General features: G+C 39.5%; 1 protein-coding gene across 2 annotated transcripts; it reads left to right on the forward strand.

The window, feature by feature from the left end:
• The first annotated feature begins 177 nt into the window (after window positions 1–177).
• Window positions 178–12,448, forward strand: sting1 (stimulator of interferon response cGAMP interactor 1). Of its 2 annotated transcripts, XR_015131070.1 has the most exons (8): window positions 178–431; window positions 1,205–1,431; window positions 1,914–2,106; window positions 6,192–6,300; window positions 6,723–6,967; window positions 8,098–8,284; window positions 8,634–9,812; window positions 11,912–12,448. XR_015131070.1 is itself a non-coding variant. In XM_086306757.1 (7 exons), exons 2-7 carry the CDS (start codon window positions 1,205–1,207, stop codon window positions 8,861–8,863), a joined length of 1,191 nt encoding a protein of 396 aa, XP_086162883.1. In that variant the 5' UTR covers window positions 178–431; the 3' UTR covers window positions 8,864–9,968. The 2 variants fall into 2 exon arrangements, 1 of the variants encoding a protein (XP_086162883.1); XM_086306757.1 differs by lacking the exon at window positions 11,912–12,448 and having other exon boundaries at window positions 8,634–9,968.
• Window positions 12,449–22,423: the final 9,975 nt, after the last annotated feature.

Genomic DNA, 22,423 nt, shown 5'->3' on the forward strand with positions numbered 1-22,423 from the left:
TGCAACATTTGAGTCATATAAAATGCTTCCAAGCTTTGAGACTTTTATGGACTAAATAGGAGTTAATGTTCACACATTCAGTTCAAGCTCAAGTTACCTCTCCCTCCCTCTCTCTCATGTATACGGTAGGTCTTTGCTTCACCCTCCCAGCAGCTGAACGAAGGAAACACAATGAAAGTTTTATTGGTGCAGAGCCAGAACTTCCTTGAGCGTATTAGCTCTCTACCCGTCTCTATTTTTTCACTTTCTCTCTCTCTTTCTTTGCCACTCACTCTTTACCTCCCTTTTACTGTGGTAGTGAGAATATTTACGTGAAATGAAAACTGAAATTCCTGTTATAGCATGAGGGGTGGAGACAGAGAGAGAGGAGAGGCACAAATAGAGCAGACAGAGGAAATCTCTCCAGTCTGGATCACAGCAGGCACATCAAGGTGAGTCCCTTCATCTGCATCTTTGTCTCTGTTGTAGTTTTATAACATACTAACAGACAAACTGCACTCTGTTACTTACCACAGCTGTCTTCAGTGTTCACACTGCAATGAAACGTGATTACAGACACGTGTAACGTTAAAGTAAAAGGCTGCAGCTTCTGTTTAGAGGGACTACATCAAATCAGCCAGCTAGCGGGCATATTAAGTGTACCTCATTGTGCTTTAACACTCTTCAGTAACACCTGTAACACTGAAGTGTTTTGGTGAGAATCTATATTGTCACACGGCATCATTTTTGCCCTTTGGCACTTCCCTTCTGCCTTTTATGATTGGTGCAGTGCTGTGATGGCTGTCAGGATACCAGTTTTGCCTTAACAGGAGAAGAAATTGCAAAACAAACCTGCGCATAACCAGTTTTTCAATAAGCAGGTTTCAGCTGCAGAGGGTTCCTGTGGAAAAATGAACCCCACCCCACCCTGTTGGTCTGATTTGTTTATGCTGAATGACTACAGTCCACCTGTTCACTTCTTCTGTAGGTAGATTCAAGCTTTTGTGTAACAGCTGATGGTGCTCACGTCTTTTAAAGTTATAGAAGTTAAACAAATTTGTGTTAAAAGGGTTCAAACCTCCAAACATCCACAACCATGCAATTTGTTACTCCTGATGATAAACTTTAATATTCCAGACCAGAAGTTAGACTTCAATAAAAGCTTGGGTGAACTGGCTCTACAGTATCTACTTTTCTGTAAGCTCTATCTTTTCCTTCCTGACAGATGCAGTGTCCTCGAGAACAGGATGCTCTAATCCCTCGGCCCCGTGGGGATTTACCTAAACTCTGTGCTGCGGTTACAGCTGCCGTAACTATAGGAGGCATGCTTTTATTCTCTCCTGAGAAGTTGCTTGGCTGGATTGCCATGGCAGTACTCATGCTGACTGGTGGCCCTTTGCTACATGGGCTCTGTCTGCTGGCAGAGGAGCTGATATATCATTCAAACACAAGGTGAGAGGAAAGGTGTTGTAATACATTAACTGTATATGAAAGATGGCAGTAGCTCCATAACATTACTGTTAGCCTCAAGTGGCCACTGAAGGAACTGCAGTTTTTGACTTTGCTTCATTTTCAGCGTCAGAAGTTACAACTGATTAAAGCAGTTTAAAACCATTCAGTATGCTTACTATCACTATATATAAAACAAGAGGCTTGGATCACAGTAACAACTTAGTATCTCCGAGTTCATTGATTTATTTCCACAAGCTGAGACTTTACTGTTCGTGAGTACTGTGTCACTTCTTAGGATGATTTTTAGTAAAGATATTTCTTTCCACAACTGGTGGAGCTTAAAACTGACAAAAAACATGTTTGCTGCCAAATTATTGTTAGAGATACCGAGACAGCTTTTTTAAAGTAATAATTACTCTGTATAGCAGCAACACGTGTTAACGGGGCCAAATTTGCCCTTCTTCCTTCCATGTTCTGACCAGATATCGAGGACAAGGGATGCTAAGCCACATGCTCCCTGCCTGTGGTTTGGGGGGCAAGACCCTGCTCGCTGCTGGTGTGGCAAGCCTAATGCTGTACCTGGCTGGACATCATCTACCACACAAATGCAACATCTGGGAACTCCTTGTCCTTGTGTTTGTCCTTTACCCACTGTTGAAAGTCTCTGGAGTCCTGGTGAGGTTACAGACACGTCTTCATTGCACATCACTGTCTTTCTCTTACAGGGCTTTCAGCCTTTACTAATTATTAAGTATATTATGACAAATATAAAACTGTCACCAAAATGTGAAGAAGAACCACCATGAATTCATGTCTAAAACAAGTATTTTGTTGAAGCAATATCAATTAAAGCAATGTGTTTGTGTAATACCGAAATTTACCACAAGATGGTGCAGTTTTTGAACAAACAAGGGTGAGGTGCAGAGCTGTAATTACACAGGGATAGAATTGATGAGGCGATGGGAAAGCTAGGTTAAGAAGAGAGGTGACAATCAGCGAGCAGCAGTACAGCTTATACAGACTGAAAGTGTGGAGGATGTCAGGAGTGGGTGGTGACGTGTGGTGAGGTGTGGGGCAGGAATGGTAGATGGGTTCTAGGTTGGGAGCTGGGATTTTATTAGTTATTGGCTCTGAGCCCCTTCTTGTTTGCAGTGGTGATGGACAGGTTGAGAGACGAGGTTAGGCAGGAGTTTCTGTGGACTGTGAGGTTTAAACATATTACTGGTCTAGAGTGGGAGGCAGGTGGAAGAGAACCTACTGAGGTGGAGGTGTGCACTGGAGAGAAGATGACTGAAAAGAAAAAACAGAGTAAAGGAGTTTAAATACTTGAGGTTAGAAAGAAAACCGTCTGGACTTCTTTAAGTTGCTTGAAGATGTTTATCCTCTCATCCAAGAAGCTTCCTCAGTTCTAAGGTCAAATGTTGGGGAGTCCCAGATTTAGCCTATGTCCACACTAATACGTTTTCATTTGAAAATGCATCGTCTTCTTCCGTTTTGGCCTCCCATCCACACTGAGACGCCATTGTCATTCAAGGAAACTCTCCTAAGCAGATACATTTGAAAACGCCATTTTCGCGTTGCAGTGTAGACAGTGATGAAAACGATGACACATTTTAGTCATGTGATGCAGTCATGTGACCAATTAAACAAAGATAGCGGAGGGCATTATACAGCGTTTGTTTTGTTTGCTCTGGATTTTGACAGCCCTATTAAAGATTAATATCAGTCTGTACATGCTCCGGATAGCTTTTCTTCAAATTCTTTAATTCTCACTCGCTTTTGCAACTTTGTAGTTTTGTGTTACTCGCAGCAACAACTCCACCTCATTGTTATTCCATTTAAAAAACTCGGTGCTTTTCCTCGACATTTTGCCGCGACGTTTCAGAGAGCCGGAAAGTAAATAAGCAGCACACAGAAATGAGGCAGGTTTCTCTTCTTGCGCTTCACACATGCGCAGTACTGAAACGTAAGCGATTTCGTCCGTTTCAATGTGGACGCACAACTCTGTGAAAATGACTGAAAACGATAGTGTGGACGCGGAGCATTTTCATTCGATAATGCCGTTTTCAAATTTATCCGGGCTAGTGTGGACGTAGCCTTAAGCCCTGTGGGAGTGTCCCCCCCCCAAGAGGGACAAAGGACCCCCTAATGATCCTCTACTAAAATCACACGAGCCAAGGTGTGAAAACGGTTGTAGATCACAATCAGCCAAGGTTTCAGGTGAACTCATTGTGAAACCTGGCCCAGGATGTGAGTGGGCATTAAGGCGTCTGGGAAGGGATCTCAAAACTGGATTATAGATGGCAGACATTTGGTGTCGTAAACCACGCCTCTGTTCAAAGAGGGTCGTTCATAGGACATAGTCATAGAAATCATAGTGGACACAGATGTTGCTGCTGTTCACATCATGTAGAAATAAAGCAACACTTGGGACATCCCAAAAAGACGCTGAACAAGTGGAACATCTGGGAATGGAAAATCAAGAAAAAGTCGTAAACAGGCTGCAACACAAATACAGCAGCACAACTCTTTACCACATTAACATGTTGAGGAAGTTGAGGATGCACTACACAAGTGCTGCTACCTCATTTCAAATGTTGTTCACACAGCACTCCTCAGTAAAGTAATTCATCCTTCCAAAGAAATCGAGTTCTCATGATGATGAATGTTCTCTCCTCTTGATCCAGCTGCCACTGTTGCACCCAGAGCTAAACTTACATTGCACACAGTCATTAATTAGCAGCACTTCTGGAATGTCCACCAGCCTGTCTATACTAGAAGACTTTCACTATGAACATAAACACGGAGCTACAGGCAGGTCTGCACAACCAGTCGGGTTAGTTGAAGGGCTCTCGACTCGCCATGCTCAACAGTGCATGCAATCGTCCCAGCAGCAGTCTGTCTTTACATGCACTCAGACAGTGTGGGATCTCAAACATAAACTACCAGTCCCAAGTTTCGACACACCTTCTCATTTGATGCTTTTTCTTTATTTTCGTGACTCTTTACGTTGTACATTCTCACTGAAGGCATCAAAACTATGAATGAGCACATAAGGAATTATGTAGTAAACAAAAAAGTCTGAAATAACTCCAAACATGTTTTAAATGTTAGATTCTTAAAAATATCTGCCCTTTGCTTTGATTTTGCACATTCTTGGCATTCTCTCGATGAGCTCCATGAGGTCGTCAACTGAAAATTTTTCCAACAATCATGAAGGAGTTCAAAGGCATGCTGAGCACTTGTTGGCCTTTTTGCCTTCGCTCTGTGGTCCATTTAAATCATCAACGGTGTCACCAGTAGTTCACGGTAGGAACCGTGTATGTAGAGACCATCCGTTCACCTTTTCTGCATCTCACGGCGGCTGGAACCAAAGATTTGAATTTTGGACTCATCAGACCAAAGCACAAATGTCCACTGGTCTAATGTCCATTCCTTGTGTTTCTTGGTCCAAACACATCTCTTCTGCTTGTTGCTTTTCCTTAGTCATGGTTTCTTAGCAGCTATTTGACCATAAAGTCTCCTCTGAACAGTTGATGTAGAGATGTGTCTCCTACTGGAGCTCTGTGCGGCATTTATCTGGGCTTTAATCTGAGGCGGTGTTAACTTGAGATTTCTGAGGCTGGTGACTCGGATGAATTTATCCTCTTGGTCACTTGGTCTTCCTTTCCTGGGGTGGTCCAGTTTCATCATAGTGCTTGATGGTTTTTGCGACTGCACTTGGGGACACATTCAAAGTTTTAGCAATTTTCCGGACTGACTGACCTCCAGTCCTTAAAGTAATGATGGACTGTTGTTTCTCTTTACTTAGCTGGTTGGTTCTTAGTTCTAACTACTGTTAGAACTCATAATATGAACTCTAACAGTTGTCAAATAGGGCTGTCAGATGTGTACCAGCCTGACTTCTGCAGAACACACCTGATGGTCCCAACCCCATCAAGAAGGCAAGAAATTCCACAAATGGACCCTCACAAGGTGCACATGTGAAGTGAAAACCATTTTAGGTGAATACATCATGAAGCTCATTGAGAGAAGGCCAAACGTTTGCAGCGCTGTCAACAAAGCAAAGGCTGGCTACTTTCCAATTTTGTTGTAGTATTGTACTAAGTATGAATGAGCAATGATAATAAAGAGTTATCTTAACTTAAATACTTTCAGGAGAATTATCAATAATTCTTCTCTTTGCTACATATATCAATATATCTTGTTTCATATATTTGATGTCTTCAGTTTGTATCTACAATGTAGAAAGTAGTAAAGACAAAGAAAAACCATTAAATGAGAAAGTGTGTCCAAACGTTTGACTGGCAGGGTATTTGATTACATTTTAGTAGTTAAAGCCTTTACTGAGGAGAATTCACCAACCTGACAATTTGATCTCAGTCAGAGCTCGGTGTGTGTTTGTGGCTCACAAAAAAAAACAGCTTTAAAGGACTACACTACAGAAAGACCAGTCCCTCCCCGGGGCTTTACCTGATTAAAACTGAAATGGCATTTCTTGAGTAAAAATAGACTCTAAACATGTCTTCATTAGCAACAATGACCACTGCGTTTTGCACAGATCTCTTTTGGTCCAGCTGACTGTGTCCCTCATGCTGAATTCAACCTAAAAATATATTTGTTCCACATGGAAAAGGGCAGCTTGGGTGAGAGGATGCCCTTTTCTTTCGCCTGGCACCTTCAGCAGGGTGTCAGGTGGCTCCTGAGCATAGGTGAAGTGTTGTGACATTGTTGCGGCTGTTTCTGTGGTTGGCATGCAGGGTCCGTCGGCGGTGGAGGTGTCAGACATCTGCGAGGGGAGGAAGAAGAACGTAGCCCACGGCCTTGCCTGGTCCTTCTACCTGGGATACCTGCGACTGGTGCTGCCACGTCAGTAACATGACAACATCTACAAACAAATCATGTTTTGCCCTCATGTGCTGTTAAATTCAGTGTGTGTCCATGTGTGCAGAGGTTTCTCCCTGTTAAAAGGGAGTTTTTCCTTCCCACTGTTGCCACAGACCTTGCTCTAAAGGGGTCACGTGAATGTTGGGGATTTCTCCGTTTTCTCTGTCTTCAGCTTACAATATAAAGAGCCTTGAGGCAACTGTTGTTGTGATTTATATAAATACAAGTGAATTGATTTAAATAAATTTATTAACCAGTTCAAGTTGAATCTATTAAGCTGCTAGACTCTGCCGTCTGTTCTTTTTGGCTCACAGGGTCACATTGCTACACTTTCTGCTCTATTCTAGAGATGGAGGATGAATGTGAATGAAGAGATCTGTTTCTGTGTTTGCGTGTCTATTCAGATTTGGAGCAGTCCATCGCAGGGTTTTGTGCCACACACCAGTTAAACAACACCAGTTGGGGTCGTGGCTCCAGGAAGCTCCTCATCCTCATCCCTCTCAATGCCAACATTTCCCATAAGCTGGAGGATGAGGATGAAAACATCCAATTCTATGACAACCTACCAAACAACGAGATTGACAGGGCAGGAGTCCGGGGGCGGGTCTACAAGCACAGTGTGTACCGCATAATGGATGAGAATAGGAAGGTATGCAAGCATAAAGTAACCCAGGCATAGTTTTGTTTGTTTTTTTACTTGATTAATGTGCGTCCGACTGGACTGAAGTCCATATTAAAAATGTTTGGTCAGTATTAAACAGCTGTAAACATCTCGTGCAGGAAATGAACTCAGCATCGGGGTTTTTTGCTGCAAGTGTGGGTTGAAAGACTCATGCTCATATTTTTCTCCTTTGATCAGATTTGCAAAGATTGCACAGTTTAAATACGACAGACAATGAGAGTCACAGCAAAGTGACAGACTCAAGGGCCTTTATCTCATAATTTGCTTCAGTATCTTAGAGAACATCAGCGTGCTGTGTATCCAACGTGTTTGATGCAAATCTAACACTGACTGTACTCACAAGCAATAGTTCAGTCAAAAGAAAGGAAGTTTGGGGCGACATGAAAGCATTTGGGGTTTCATTTAGGACTAAAAATAGCCACAGATAGCTCAAAGTGAATGGCTTTAATTTACTGCTGCAGACATTACATGGAATCATGTTATTTTTACATATATATGCATATATATTCAGTTTAGTGCATATTTAATATTCAAATAAACGTAAACTTGCAGGACGTGTTTGGTGTATGCTTTTATGAGTGTGAAGGGATCCGTGCTGCGAACCGTCCATGCTGAGTGGCCAAGCGCTAAAGTTGCTCTTTATGTTACTTTTGCTGTAGCTTTAACATCATGATCTTCCTCAGTGAAGCCAGGAAATCCTAACACCTTTACACTGTCTGCTGAGCTGATCTGATCATTGTGACATTATTTCACTGAATATTTATTTCTGGATTACGACATACTATAAAACAGACTCCTTATCATCTGATATTTCTTATACTTTGAAATAAAGAAGTAAAATAATCTACCTCACCTTTGACTATTTCCCTTCAATAGCACAGCATTGATACGACCTCCTGGTTAAACCAAAGAATCCACCGGTGGAGAGCTAGTTTGTGAAAGCGTAGTAACAGCACCATCTAGCTGTAAAACACGAGAATCAAACATATCTGAGAGGAGAGTGCTGCAAGCTTTTAAAGGATTATCTGTCCGGGAAATATATCTTTCCCTGAGTGTCTGTTTTTTGTTCATGTCTATGTGTGTTTGTGTGTCAACAGGTCCATGAGTGTGTGGTGGAGTATGCGACGCCTCTGCTGACGCTGTACAACATGTCCCAGGAGAGCAGCGCTGGTTTTGGGGAGCCTGAGCGCAGACAGCAGGTTCTGCTCTTCTTCAGGACCCTGCAGGACATCCTGGAGCATTCGCTGGAGTGTCGCAACCGCTACAAGCTCATCCTGCTCAATGGTAGTGTGTGTGTGTGTGTGTGTGTGTGTGAGAGAGAGAGAGAGGGGGGGGGACTTTGTACTCCCAGCATGACACAGGCTGCTTTTAGGAGGATTTTAGCTTTCAGCTTATCCACTTTCCCACAAAGATGTTGTGGCTGTTTTTAAAGGGGTTTTGTTGCTACACTGGAGTCTAAATGTGACACAGTATGAAGCTGAAATGAAATATGTAGGTCAGAGGATCAGTTTCAACTCTGGCCTCATGTGAACTCATATTTATCTTTCACTGTGTAGTTCTTCGATTGTTATAAAGCCGAAAACATGGAATTAACAACCAGATAATCTTCTTCTTCGTCTTCATCATTTTCTAGATGAGCAGGAGGATGATCCTCACTTCCTGTCCAAGGCCATCCTCAGACACTTGGAGCAGCAGGAGAGAGAGGAGTTCTGTCTTACACCAAATCCTCAGCAAGAGAGGGCACACCCATTTGTGGGCAATGCACATTCTAATAACGGTGATGTGATGAGCAGAGACCCCACGCTCATGATCAGCCTGGAGCAACCTCAGCCTCTGAGGGTACCCACGGAGGACACTTACTAAGTCAGCAGACAAAGATGAAGACTAGCGCTATGGAGGACCAGAAGGGCCATGTGCATCAAAATAAAGAATTTTGTGCTTCAATAATAAATTTGTCCAAATAATATGCATTTTATATTTAATTTTTTAATTATTTTAGTAATTTTAAAATTACTAAAATAATTTATTATTCAATCATTTCATTTAAAATAAAAACACTATTTATAAATCATTATTTCAAAATCCCAAATCTAATCTATTTGCTAATAAAATAGCGAATTCACGAGCTAACAGGAACGGGAAAAATGCAGGAAATGGAAAATGTCAGAAATAAATCTGTCTTATTTAAATTGCATTTTAAAATTCTCTTTTTTAATGTGGAAATTGAAAATGGTTTTTGAAATGAGTTTTTTATTGGGAGTTTTTATTAAGTATTTATTAAAGGATTCATTTTGAAATATTGATTTTTATTTTAAATCTCCAAAAGTTGATTCTGTTCATCTGGACGTAGCGTTTTGTGGGAGAAACATTTCGTCACTCATCCAAGTGACTTCTTCAGTCTCAGCTGACTGCAAGTTTCCACAATCTTATAAACAGTACATTTGCATAATGACTGAAACCAGCCCACTGAGGGAACTTTGGAGGCTTTGGAGTTGACGTCACGCCGCAATGCATTGTGGGAGCGCGGCACCATTTTCGGGGTCTACGAATCAAAACAAACACAGTGTGTTGGAACGACGATTACAAGACGCTTAAAAGCAGCTCAAAAGAGAATGGACTGTATAGAGACCGATTGCGTCCAGAGGCAAAGCAGCTGTACTTGCAGAAAATAGCGTGCATTGGAAATGTGGACCCGTATGAAATACAGCCGTGGAGTAGAAACCCTGAAGACCAACCGCTATTGACGTAGCCTGATATATTTCATATACCTTATCTGTGGAGTCAGCGCGTACAAGTCTTCATTCAAACAAAGGTAAGTCAGCTCGAGTACTGCGTGTGAAATGCGTTTGATTTCCCTGCAAACAGTCAGATTAGTGCAGCATAAATTCATTCATGAGGGGAAATTACAGTGAGAACATGTGGAGGCTGTTAGGTGGAGTGAGTTCAGTGCATTGATGTGACATTGTCCTGAAGGATTTAGTCAGGGCCGGCCCGTGGCATAGGCCGTATAGGCAAATGCTAAGGGCGCCGTCCATCAGGGGGCGCCACGCCAGTGCCACAAATGTTGAAAAGAAAAAAAAAAAAAGTTGGTACTATTATTTCTAAATACAAAAAATAATCCCACGTTAATTAAAATGCAAAGTAAAGCTTATTTAATAGAAATATTATTTGTTACAACATTACGCCCCCCCCTCCCCGCACGGTGCGCCCCCTCCCTTCCCGTATCATGGTTCCTTTTGGACGTCGCCACATCAAAAAATCAACACAAGATGTCAAAACGGCCAAAACTGTCAGGTGCCCAGGGAAGAAAAAAGAGAAAAGAAGAGGAGGAGAAACGAGAAAAAGACAGAGGTAGGTAACGTTAGCCTACATGAAATTATTTGAATGTGATAGTAACCTAAATTTTTAGCATTAAGCTAATGTTACATGATTCGCTAATTGCTAATCAATAAATAGCTAGTTAACTGTTTTACATCAGTTAATATTGTGGAGGGGGCTAAATTGTTATGGAAAATAATAATGTAACGTTAGGTAATTAATTACAGTATTCCCACCTTTCCCACCATTCCTCATTTGTATTCATCTTTTAAGCAGGTGTTTTTTGTTTACATTGTTATTGCCTTCTGGTTAGCTAACGTTTACCCTGCAGGTAATAGTCACATTTCCACCCCTGTATATATTATAGTTGTAAGCCTAGTTGTTAAAGTGCACATCATTAATGTTAATTAAGCAATATCACATGAGAGGGAATGCTGTTTTTTAATATGAGCACTGCTGTGATTCGGTCAAAGATAATCATAACATAACATTCTCATATGATATTATACTGTTACTTTGCATTCTGCTATTCAGCATTTCACTGTAATGATGACAATAAATTGAATCTAATCTAATTTGCATATCAGTTAACATCATACATATATCTCTTTGGTTTTTCATTTATATTATATCATTTCATTTTATTCCTGGAATCATATGTTTTTATTATTAGACTTTAATACTCAGTGGTGTCACATACTCCTCTCTTCAGATGCACTGTTGAAGTTTCTAAATCCCACCCCTGGGCCATCTACCACATCTACCGCTGCTGCCTCCACTTCAGCAGCACAACCCAGCCATGATGCAGCAGCATCAAGCGGTCTTCCTGTTGCCTTATTTATATTGTATTTTTAATTCATTTTATCCAACTTGTTGACACGTTTTATTGTGTTTATGTATGTAAAATTGATTGTATTTCATATATTCATTTTTTATTTTTTGTATTCATTTATTTATTCATATATTTTTTTATCTTGTTACTTATTCTGATTGTGAATTTGCTTTCTTTAAGTAAAAAAAAAAGGTCAAAGACAAAGCTATTCGGTTTCTTGTGAGTACATACACTACACTGCCGATGTAGGGGGGCGCCACCTAAAATCTTGCCTAGGGCGCCAGATTGGTTAGGGCCGGGCCTGGATTTAGTTATTCTCTATGGTTAAAGAAATTGCAATATTAATGTTTATTATAAATAATTCTAATTATACATCTTGCTTCCATATTTGTATCTTGTGTCACTAAAAATACAGTTTATTTTAATTTTATACTTTGATCAATGACCTGCAGAATCTCCTTATCATATTAAGTGATTCATAATTGTCACTTTATGCTTTCTCCATCTTGAAAGTGATGACATCCTTGCATTACATGCTTTAGGTTCATTTTCTGCAGGCAGGTTTCTGACAGATCAGGCAGATTTACACTATAACATGCAGCGTTCTATAGATGGACACATAAAGAAATGAAAAATGACATGTATGTGCTGACTTTCTAGACACTTTGTTACATTTATGATAAAGTAGATAAAACACATTTACGTCGGCCATGGCTCGTTAGTTCTTGTCTTTAAATGAAATTTGTCTGTGTGTGTTTCAGGTCCTGCACTCTCAAAGACTGAATGAACCAGCATTGCAGCAACAGGTCATTGTGAGCATCACAGGGAAGGTTGAAGCCGCCCACTGCACCTGTATGGCCGGAGTCGCAGAGACCTGCAGCCATGTCGCTGCTCTTCTGTTTAATGTAGAAGCAACAATGTGGATCTGTGGCACAAGGACTGTTACAGATGAACCTGCATACTGGGTTTTGCCTGGTAATATGACCAAGATACAGCCAGAGGTTGGCCATAAGATAGACTTCTCCTCTTCAGCTGCCCAAAAAAAAGGCTCTTGATCAAAACATAAACAGACCATCTGTAGTGACAGGTAAAAGGAGCCGTCCTCAAAACAGAAAAATCCCACCTGCTACTGTGGAGGAGTTGTCACTGCTATAATGCTTAATGTTTTATCTAGGGGTCTAGATTTATGCCTGTTGTGCACTGCCGTGTAAATAATTTGCATTTACTGAAGATGTACTGACTGAGTCTCACTGTTCAAAAGTTGAATAAAGAAAAACTAATTTTTGCCTCTTTTTTTATTACAGTTTTTTCTGAATGCTTAAACCCTAACTGTGATTCCTGTAGCACAATCTCTAAAACTATTCAGACTTATAGCAAAACCACTCACTGAGTTTGCAAAACTAAAAGCACAAAAACTGCTTTGCACTCAGTTTGCAATTTTGTAACACACACTTTGCAAAACTGTAGGCACAATTCACTGCACAACACTCAATTACCAAATTTCCAACACACTCCTAGCAAAAGTATACACATGTATGGCTATCATTAACACTAATTTGCCAACTGTCTGGCACACTTTCACATGTCAAAACTTTCTTAGATAATTCGTTCACTTTGCAATCAGCCTAAGCACTATAATACAGGTAAGCTGTGTGTGCGGAGTACAATGGAGGGAGCAGAAAGAGTGAGAAGTAGAGGAGGAAGAGGACGTGGAGGTGAAGAAGTAGGATGAAGAGGACGACAAGGAGGAGCAAGAGGAAGACGAGGAGGGGGGAGAGGAAGGGTAGGAAGAGTAAGAAATAGAATTGCTGATGACATCAGAGCTACAATAGTGGACCATGTCATCAACCGTGGAATGACCCTGAGGGTAGCTGGCCAACGGGTCCAGCCTAACTCGAGCCGCTACACTGTAGCAAGTACCATGAGGACATCTTGAAATGAGAATCGGTTAGTACAGTCACTTCGCACAAAGATTTGTAGCACTGCCATATGCCAATGAGAAACACACCAATACCATTGATGTAAAAATACTGAAATTGTTACTTTACAGAATTGCTAGATGACCAGATGCTGGGGGCAGAGGAAGCATGTTCACTGCAGACCAAGTAACCCATATAGTCATTATGGCGATTGCAAATAATCCTATACTTGGAAATAAACACTTGTGTTTGTTTTGATGTGTTTGAATAAACACCAGTACTTGAAATTTGGATCCCTCTATGCTTATGGATCTATGACAGAAGTATGAGCTCAAACTGACATAGCCTACCTTGTGCACAGAGAAAGCAAAAGCCAGATGTGTTTTATATTCATACCATCAGTGTGCAGTTGGCGCATTGTGTGCTTAGTAGATGATGGCTTGTGTGTACTGTTTGATACGGAAACACCATTTTCACGAAGGTGTGAAGAGTTAATCTAGCTGTGTTTGCTTTTGCAAGAGAACTACAATGTTTTGATTATTGGGTGACAGGTTTTCTTATTTGTGTGAAGAGTTTTGCAAAATTAGCCAATGGTTACAAAAAATGTGCTTAAGCAATCAGAAAAAACTGTAAAACCACCTTATAGAACATCACATCAGTTACAGTGTAGAATCCATGTCATTTATAGTTTACAAATGACAAAATGTTTACACAAAATCACGAGTGTTTACATGATATCACCCACTACTAACATTACTTTATTTACTGTATCTTTTGAAAAAATATACCACTATTTATACAGCAAAAGACTTAAGAATATTTAACAGGAGCAGGTTTCATTTTTCACTGGTTTTATTATCACACTGTTCACCAAACGCAGCAAACCTTCACCATCTTATCCAGGAGGGTCACCTCTTCACCCTCACATGGAAGAAGTAATCTGATTGGCATGGTGGTATGTTTGCAGCAGGTCCCTTGTGTAGCGCTGGAACCCAGTCACGATGTTTCATCCATTTCATTGGCTGGTTTGCTGCAATAATGCCAAATAATTAGCAACTCTATAAATAGAAGGTAGTTCTGCAAAATCACTCAGTATGATGTTTGTTCTAATTTGCTATGAGCTCAGAGCGCATCAAAAATAAAACTAATAGGCTATAAAGAGTGATGTGAACATATTTAGAACTTACCGGAATGAAAATGTCTGGAGCACCAACAGATATTTGGAGATGGAAGAGAACTGATATCAGCTGGTCTCACAGCTGCTCTCCAGGCTAGACGCCTTCCTTTGCTAACATCGATACACGAGCTGCCTAGGGTTGCCAACCGTCCCTTAAAATACGGAATCGTCCCGTATTTAGAAACAAAAGTACACGTCCCGTATTGAGCTAATAAGGGACGCACTTTGTCCCGTAATACAGTGAGACTCAAAAGTAGTCTATAACTTTTAATGGAATTAACACTTTGTTTGAAAACATAATTCCCAGCCCCTCTCCTGCTTTGTGACCAATGAGCTGAGAGCACACTTATCGCACACTGTTTGCCCAGCTTTATGCTGGGCAAACAGTGTGCGATTTTTTTTTTCAGTCACGTTATTCAGCTCCTGCTCAAACTGCACGATTGACTCGCAGGGGTTAGAAGTTGGTAGGTCACGATGCAGGTCTCACACTATACGGCCCGATGCTCTGATGCGACCTGAGTGCTCACACTGTGCCTCCATAACATGAAGGTTATAGCAGAAAATCTGTCGCTCTCTGTCTTTCACTCACACAGACACACCACCATCAACTTTGCTAAATTGCTAATGAAAAACATTGATCAGGCAGCTGTGATTGAGCAGCAGAGTAAATCCAACTATTTTCACGGTTGTTGTGGTCGTGATAATTTTGTGAGGCCACATCGAAAAGGCTCGGATGAGCTTTCCAAAGTTCTACAAGTTGTGCCTCCATCGCTTGTGTCCAGATCACACGCTGCACAGCCGTGCTGCTCCGTCTTTTTCACCGACGTTTACGTGTTTGTGCGTGAGCAGTGTGAGCGGCTCACGAGCGATTGATGATCGGGAGCTGCTCGAGGTGTTAATCGCTTCTCGTTACCCCACGTATACTACACGACGCACGACGAAGGCCAAAAAACGGTCCGATCACCAAAACGGTCGCACGACTCAAAAATCGGCTCAAAATGGGCCTAAAACCGCACAGTGTGAGCCCAGCGTTAGAGCAGCAATGTTTGTTCCCCTCAGAGAAAGGGAAGAATGGGAAAAGGAAAACACCTGGCTGGAAAAAGTTAATATGGGCATGTGCAGTGAATATCAGCGCTATGTGGCCAGAAGTGTGATAATATAACTTATTTTGTGTAAGAAACAACTGCAAGGATAGATGATTACAACAAACAGATGACTAATACATAAAAGTAATACATAGATGAATAATTATGATGAGTTAAGATGCGTAATCATGGGAACAGGCGGGTTTACAAACAGGAGCAGCTGATTAGCATTAGAAAAGCTGAAATAATACCTCAACTGAAGCCAATTGTACTAAATGCACTAAATGTGCACTGTTACAAGAATATTTTTCTTTCTATTGTTTTCTATTATTTTAAGTTAAGCAGGACAGAGTTCTTTTAAAGAAAGATTTACTTACATTCTCAAAAGTTAAGCATGACAGGCTTCTGTTTAAGAAAGAGACCTGTTTTATTGTGTTAATGTTGTCATTTTGAGCTAAAAATAAATAGCTAAATGATCATTTGTTTCACATGTGTTCATATCACAAAGAATAGAATAGGATTTAAGTAGAACATATCTACTTAAATCAACTTCAAGTCAAATGGTTAAAAAAAAGAGCTAGAAAATTCACCACACTGGGAAGGGTGAAGACAACTGGGTCGCCTGGCCCTGGCCACGAGGTGTCCCTTATTTATTTTTCAGGAAGTTGGCAACCCTAGAGCTGCCTCATGTCGCTTCCAGGTTGGGAAAGAATGAAAAGACAAACCCTTTTCAAGCTTATTCTCTTGCCGGTCGTGCGATCGAACATTGCAGCCGACCATACAGCAAGAACGAACCATGGCTATGCTTTCGCTCCTTTTTCACTTAGACCCCCAAAATGGCGGTTCGGGCCAAAATCCTTTCCACGCCCACCCCCGTGACATCACGCTCCAAAGCCCTGGGCTGGGAGGTCAGTTCCTTAATCTTAATTATGCAATTTTATTCTTGTACCTTTATTTTAAATGAAATTATTAAATCACAAATTACTTTAGTAATGTTTAACGAAATAAAAAAAATATTAAATGGATTTCCTAATGCATATTTTATTGCACAATTCATTACTGAAGCACAAAATCCTTTATTTCGATGCTCGTGGCTCTTCGGGTCCTCCATGAGGCTCAACCTCCGTCACTGTGTGCTAACTCTGCAAAATGATCATTTCGTATATTCCCATACGAATATACGTATAGGATATTCATATATTATTTAAAATAACGGATTCAATTTATAGCTTGTTGGAGTTATATAGATTCTTTTTTCTTTTTTTACATTTTATTTTGAAAGTACTTTTTGTGCATCCACATTATAGAATAATTCAAATTCTCCAAGAATCGGCAGCAGCCTGTTGCGGGGCTATCACACAGAGACAGATAACCAATCACACTCAGGGGCTAATTTGGACTCACCAGTCAAAGTGTCGTCTGTGGACTGTGGGAGGAGAGAGGGAGAACGTGCAAACTCGCACACAAGTCTGGCTGTGGAGCGACAGCGCTAACCTCCACCACCCAATGCAAAGACAAATGGTGATTAAATGATCATTCAAAATAAACCAGTCTGGCATGATTCATTTGTTCCAGCTGTTAAAACTGTTAATTAAAATGTATAATTAATAATAATTTGAAACATGTTGAGATAATTAAAACAACTAGCGTGTTCTCAAATGTCAGGCTAGCACAGCCGTAAACATGAGACTTTTATTGTGAAGTTAAAAATTAACATTGTAAAAAGGATATTTCAGCATACAAAGGATCCAAAGGTGTTCTTTAAAGCAGTAGGAAAAGGTCAGCAGCTCTCCCTTAAATATGGCTAAAAACAGCCAAATTCAGCTCATCTGTGGGCTGCTACGCCTTCCATGAACGATCTGTAAAACTAGGAAAACGTTGATTTATCATCAAAATCTTTCTTTCATTTAGAAAATTATATCTGTGCTCTCACAACCAAACACAAAGGTTAATGTAGGTGTCCGAGTAAAAGTTCAAAGTGAATAGTAGTTGCAAAAGTCAGGTGGCGCATCAAAAAGAACTAGAATCATCTATCAGCCTTCTTAATTTATTTCAAAGATGCTAGTTTATGGAATAAATCCCTGCAGTTTTTTAAGCTGAAATTTTAATTACATTCATTCATTTACACTAAAACATGCTTGTGCAACCTGTTCATGTCTATGTACTAAACTCAATATTTAATCAATACAGCTTTACAAGATTTTTGTTAGGTGATATTCTGGAATAACTATCATAAATGGACACTGATAGTTAATCAACTGTGAATCAACACAGTAAACAATGAATGTAACAATAATGAATGTACTATTTCATAAATGGTTTTTAATAAAGGTTTAAAAAGGTTTTTGTAAAGGTGCAAATGATGTCTGTAAAATGATAAATCTGTAAACTTTATTTGGATTGCTATTATAAAGTTATTACGGTTTAACCGATGTTTATAATTCCAGTTAACATGCGTGCAGTACGATTGTGGACAATGTTGCTGGAAGTCACAAGACTGAAACTGCAGCTTTTCTTCTTTTTTATTTTATTGTTTAGTTTAGTTTTCCTGTCAGCTTTCCTTCTGCCTTTGCTGTCGGTTTAGCTTTGTTAACGCAGGAAAGTTATTATTGTGAAGTAAAATTAGAGTTAAGTCAAATTTGGGATTGTGATGATCAAACCCATGGCCACACTCTAAAAGTCCGTAACCCCTATGTATTTTTTTTTTATCTGAACACAATAACACACTTTAGTTTCCAATAAGTTTATTGATTGGTTTGGATACATTTGTTCTATTTTTAAGCGCACACATTTACTTTACTTATGTATTCATACCAGTTCATTATTTTGTTTGATCTTTGACTAACCGTTGCTTCTTCTGACTAACCTGCCATGGTGCCTGGGAGTTGGTGTTTTTGTACTTTATGATTATGTTTTGTTTAGTTACCCCTCGTGTGTCATAGTGGTCTGATCAGCCATTATCTATATCCTTGTGAGGCATTTCCTGTTTAGGTCAGTTATGTTTGTCTGGGCATTCATTTGCTCAGTTCTTTGCCTGAGTTTAGTTTTGTTTCTTTGACCTCTTGAGCTCAACATTTATTACTTTTGTAAATGTAATTTTGGGGTTAAATAAATGGAAACCCTATTTTTCTAATAATTTCTGTGACTCCTGCTTTTTTCAACTCGCTCCATCACAGGATTGCATTATACTTGTAATATGTGTATCACATGACCAAAAGGACTACTGGGGAACTCTGAATACTTTAAAGTCTTGAGAATGAAGACTGGCTCATGGATCAGTGATGAAGCCTCGATTACAAGCACAGCATTTGAATGCTGTGCAAAAACACTATAAAAGCTGCCACATTTGTAGATATTATTATTATTATGTTCATAATCAGCACAGGTAGGTCCACTGGTATTTGGAAATTAACAAAGTCTTTATAATTGTGCCTCGGTACACCACCATCAAAGTTGGCACTTCAAGTGCCAACTTTCAGCTTCGATTTAAGAGGGTTTACAAAAAGTTCCACACATCTTTATTCACAGTCCAGCATTTTGATGGTGGTGTACCGAGGCGTGTGAGGCGAGGGGTTTAATAACAGCTGTGCCACGAGCTGAAATATTTTCACACGAAGTCAATTCACTAATATTAACTTTTAACTTCACATTTAGTAAACAGCCTGCTCTGTGTGTTTGCTTTGCCACAATGCGCTCATTCCTATCTATCCATCAGTGTGTCAGCTGATGTTAGCTGTGTGGGATGTTGTGTTGTTTTGCTCCTCTCAGGAAAACAGGTTGGACTTGCCTCATGCGTCTGTTTTAATCGAACAAAGAATTATAATCATTAAATATTAGCATACACAGTTACATTCAGTTACACTGCTGAATGAAACAACTTGTTAAAAGTATCTTCAGCTAAAAGTGATTTCTTTTCTCCAAAGCAGAAGCGTCTTCATATGAAGTGGTGTACATCGTATGAACTTCCATAAAACACACATTTTGTCTTGTTTTTAACTCCAGCTAAATATTACAAAATCAGCTAATAACATCATAATTCACTAGTTCCTATTATGTTGAATGCTTATCATCTTCAACACTGAATTCAAGTCTTTTTTCATATAATAACATCTGAATTATGTTTCCCTTAAACATGTATTTTCAGTGTTATGAGCATTAGGCCTTAATGTGGAGATTAATTCACATGAGAGCAACCAAAGACGACTGCTTTCCTTTGCAGATTTTTTCATCTGAAGGCCAAAAGGAAAAAAAAATTCCACTTTGTTACTTTTATGGGTTGTGGAACAATAACTTGTGTTTGCCTGTCGAGTCCACTTGATGCACGGTTTCATCTCCATTTTCTGCTCTTTTATCGATCTAAATATTACAAACCCCACAACTGTTCTGTGTTCATAATGCAGCACAATTGGATCAGATCCCCGTGGCTGTCGACTGATCTGATGCAACCTCGCGGAGCAGTTTCACCGGCTGCGCTCTCAGTCATGAGGTGTTTGTGAGTGCATGTGAAATGCAGATAAACAGGCTTGGTGCCAGACATCTTGTGACCGCTTCTTTTGTTTATACAGTCATTGAACACATCTTCCTCCTCTTCCCTCTTCTTTACTAAATACCATGACTTTACATGAACTCTTTTGAATTTTATACTTTTCCAGTTTTTCTCTTTTCCCTCATTTATATGTAGCCTTCTTTCCCCACTGCTGATAATAAATATGCCACAGACAGTGATCGTTTTAGAGGTCACACATTTAATCCAGAAGTTAATAAGTTAAAAAGTGCAGCAGGTAAAACATTTAAGAACCATGGCAGCAATAATAAAAGTATAATAAATAAACAAATAAGAAAAGAATAAGAAAAGTCACATTTACATTTACGTAGCAACACTTCCTTAGCACTAAATGAAAGGTGCTCTGTTTGCACATGATTTTTCCTCTGCTCACATTTCTGAATGCTCACAGGACGTTTTATAATTACAGCAGTGAGTCAGTAAGTGTTGTTCACTTTGAGAAGGATATGTTATATGAATCATTTAGTGTCACATGTACTCACACCTTGCAGCTTTTCTTAATATCTTAATAAAAGAACCAAAGGTAACACTTCATAATAGAGTTCACTAATAAACTTTATTTTAAGTTTAATGAATTACATATTGTATTATTGTTATGCTTTACATTAAGGTCCATACATTTATAGACAGTGATCCAAATCTTGTCTTTGTGCTTCTCTGCACCACCACAGTGGACTTAGCTTTCATTCAAGGAAAACAAAAGTTGGACTTTTTGGGAATTTTGAACATTTTCCTGCATTTTCAGAAGCTAAACAGTAGGGGCACTGGAAATGCCTGAAACTGAAGAGGGTGATCACAGAATTATTTCTCTGGCTATTAAAAGCAACAACCAGCCAAGTCCTGACAACACTCTGGAGGACACTGTCATCAAGAGATGCCTTGGTGAATGTAAGTGCAGAGGGTTTAAAACAGGTGCAAATCACCGGTTGCATGAGGCCATATCAGACTTGCGTATCAAAAATAATCTATGCATTTAAAATTGTGTTAGTTTGACAACTTAATCTGAGTCTCTGTTATTAAACCCCTCGCCTCACACACTACATGTGTGAAGTTTACTTTGGAAGTGACAAAACACAGAAAGCTTATTCTGAATAGTTGTGTAATTAAAACACACACACACACCACACTGGATGTCTTAAACAGTGAGTGTTGGTTTTACAGCACTGTCACTATACATTGCATTTCCTTGTCACCTCACAGTGTAGTTCCCCTGCATTTCCACAGAAAGACGCTTCCTTCTTAGTGGCGAGCCTCTGACTTGACGACAGCAGCTAGTCTGAACGTGACTGGCTGCCAGCTGTGACGTTTCACAGCAGGGAGATTTCCCAAGACCATGACTCAGGTGTGAGTCTTTAACCTGTAACCTACTGTTATCTGCTCTCACGTAACCTAAGTAGGTTGGACTTAAAGCAAGGAGCTATTTGGTGTCATGGAAACACTGTCCTTTGATTGGAGGATAAAGCTCCTTTCCCTCGCCAGATGAATGTGAATTTAAATGACTGGTGTGTATTAGACAGTTAGTCATTTGTGAGCAATGCATGATTTATGACGCCATCGTGTCTGGACTTGAAAACAACACTGTGGGATTCAGAGGAATCTTGTGTGCAGTTATAAGAGTTAGATGGATTGCTTAAACCTTTGGATCTGCAGCAGGCCACTTTTAGATAAATTCATGAGAACAATCCAAACCCAGAAGCCCAGATGTGTTAAATATGTATCTGACAAAAAAGGTAATTTTACTGCATATGAATAATAAACTACCACAAACCTATTAGCCCAATGGAAGATTTCTGTGTGAAAGCTGATGTGGTATTCAACTTGACACCACAAACACCCACTGTACTGACCTATATTTTCGTCACAGGCTAGTATATTTCCATGGCAGCCTGTATGCCATGTTCATTTAATAGTATTTTTTTTAGTACTAGTAGTTTTTTAAATCAGGTATTTAGAGCCTTCATTTACAGACACATGCTAATACAAATATTCTACTACAAATAAAGGTCCTGGAGCATGACTGAAGAAAAGTGAACTTTGTGTGTTTTCTACATTATATGACTTAAAATTTTTATAGATAATAAATGTTACTTCCCATATGGTTTTCTGGAAAAATAGGGAAATATAAATTATGTGGAAAATCCAAATATTCTCTGTTTTGATCTTGAGTTTTCAAAAATCATGTATCAACTGACTGTAAACCTTATTCAGCTTATTTACTATAATGAATGGTTGCCTGCCCACTATTTTTTTTTTTTGATTATTTGCTACTTGAAAAAATATAAATTTACAAACCTTTCTCCAGGAAATCTAAAATTTTTGTATATTACAGGGTTATAAAAATAAATGTTAGAAAATGTCATAAAATGTTTTAAGAAAATACTCTTAAAATGTGTGGGAATGGAGTTAGAAAATGAACACAAATACATCAAAAATGGAATGTTTTTCATGAGGTAAACTGAAAGGAAAATTTAAAATGGAAAAACAAAGGTAAAAACAGGTAGTAAAAACACAATGTTAATTTAAGTCAT

This window comes from Aulonocara sp. 'chitande type north' Nkhata Bay, linkage group LG2, assembly GCF_057382095.1.
Source record: "Aulonocara sp. 'chitande type north' Nkhata Bay isolate Kocher_YH1m ecotype deep benthic linkage group LG2, A_spYH_male_GT1.1, whole genome shotgun sequence".
In the NCBI taxonomy this organism is placed as follows: Eukaryota; Metazoa; Chordata; class Actinopteri; order Cichliformes; family Cichlidae; genus Aulonocara; species Aulonocara sp. 'chitande type north' Nkhata Bay.

Bases quoted from the DNA above. Each gene is read 5' to 3' on its own strand.
- sting1 (XM_086306757.1), top strand. From the start codon at position 1,205: ATGCAGTGTCCTCGAGAACAGGATGCTCTAATCCCTCGGCCCCGTGGG. The intron at 1,432-1,913 runs GTGAGAGGAAAG...TGTTCTGACCAG, and splicing joins ATATATCATTCAAACACAAG to ATATCGAGGACAAGGGATGC. The intron at 6,968-8,097 runs GTATGCAAGCAT...GTGTGTCAACAG, and splicing joins TAATGGATGAGAATAGGAAG to GTCCATGAGTGTGTGGTGGA.